A 1,253-nucleotide genomic window follows, 5' to 3' on the forward strand; every position below is an offset into this window, starting at 1 on the left:
GCAGGAAGCAGTCTTGTCACCTGTATGCCTTCACACATCTACCTCAGCTTTTTTTGGGTGAGCCAGGCAGGTTACTCTCTTTGAGTCTGCCCATGTGACATACTCATGACAGGCTCCCCATTGTTTTTCTGGCTACTGCCAGTCAGTAGAAAGCAGCTCTTTCCTGACCTTTGTAATTCTATTTCTCTGTTTGGGCTGTGCATTTTGCATGAGAGAGACTCTTGGGATACTTTAGGGACTGTAGCAATAAGGTGAGCACTTAACTGCATTGTTCCAAGTACTCTGATCTGTGAATTCACTATACTTTGTTGGAACACCTTGTTCCACTTTAGAATTAGTTAAACCAGGTTAAAAAAATGCAGATGTGCATGTCTACGTTAATAGGCACTGCAGTTACAAATGTTTATAAAGTACATAGATGAAGAAATTAAAGGAATGCCATGTTTGATTACCTTACACAAGGACTAACTGGCAGTTTAATCTGAAGTCAGATAACGTCTGTTCTGACTTTGCCTTTAAAAATTGTCTAATTTTTCCAACTATACTAGTTAATATAATAAAATACATGAGATTTTTGCTCAAGCGTTCAGTAATTTTCTAATTTATCAGTATTTTTAATGTATAAGCCATAATGCATGCAAAATGAAACTTCAGAACTTCCTCTTTACAGTGTTAACAACTCAAGTTTCTATTTCTCTAGATGAACCATTATTTAGCACAGCAGTACACGGTACAGAGTCCAGTGGGTCAACAATTTCCTTACTTTCAGATGACTCCACCACTGCCTTCAAATTTATCCTTTTCTCCCTATCAGAATCAAGCTGCAACTTTTAAGTCTGCACAGAGTTCTTTTGAATTAGCTCTGCCACATTCAAGTGACTATGAAGTGCACCAGGTGGATGAAAGCACCTCTAAAAGAAAGAGAGAGCAGCAAAGTTGTGACAGTGACACTAGCATTGAGGATGACAAAATGAGACAAAGAGAGCGTGACCAAAAATACAAGAAGCGCAAAGTCAAGAAAAAGATGCATTAATACTCTGTAACTGTATTAATCTTTGTTTGTTTGTTTGTTTGCTATTTTTGAGAGAAATGTAATCTTTCATCTTTGCACTTTATTAAAAGTGGAATGTTCATAATTCATATTATTTTTGAAATGTGGTATGCATAAAGTATACTGATTATTTAATCTCAACCTGTTTAAAGAGGAAAGTTTAAGGTTAAAAAAAGTTACGGTATAGGAAACATCTATGCAT

At 36.2% G+C, this 1,253-nt stretch overlaps 1 protein-coding gene across 1 annotated transcript in view; it reads left to right on the top strand.

Annotated features, from left to right (window-relative positions):
* The window catches only part of RBM11 (RNA binding motif protein 11), a 9,743-nt gene extending 8,698 nt beyond the window's left edge, over positions 1–1,045 (top strand). The window contains exon 5 of the mRNA XM_009996509.1: positions 701–1,045. Within this exon, the coding sequence (XP_009994811.1) occupies positions 701–1,033 (333 nt within the window). The 3' untranslated portion in view covers positions 1,034–1,045. The remainder of the gene's footprint in view (positions 1–700) is intronic.
* Positions 1,046–1,253: the final 208 nt, after the last annotated feature.

This window comes from Chaetura pelagica, unplaced genomic scaffold (assembly GCF_000747805.2).
Source record: "Chaetura pelagica isolate M959 unplaced genomic scaffold, ChaPel_1.0 scaffold82, whole genome shotgun sequence".
Lineage (NCBI taxonomy): Eukaryota > Metazoa > Chordata > Aves > Apodiformes > Apodidae > Chaetura > Chaetura pelagica.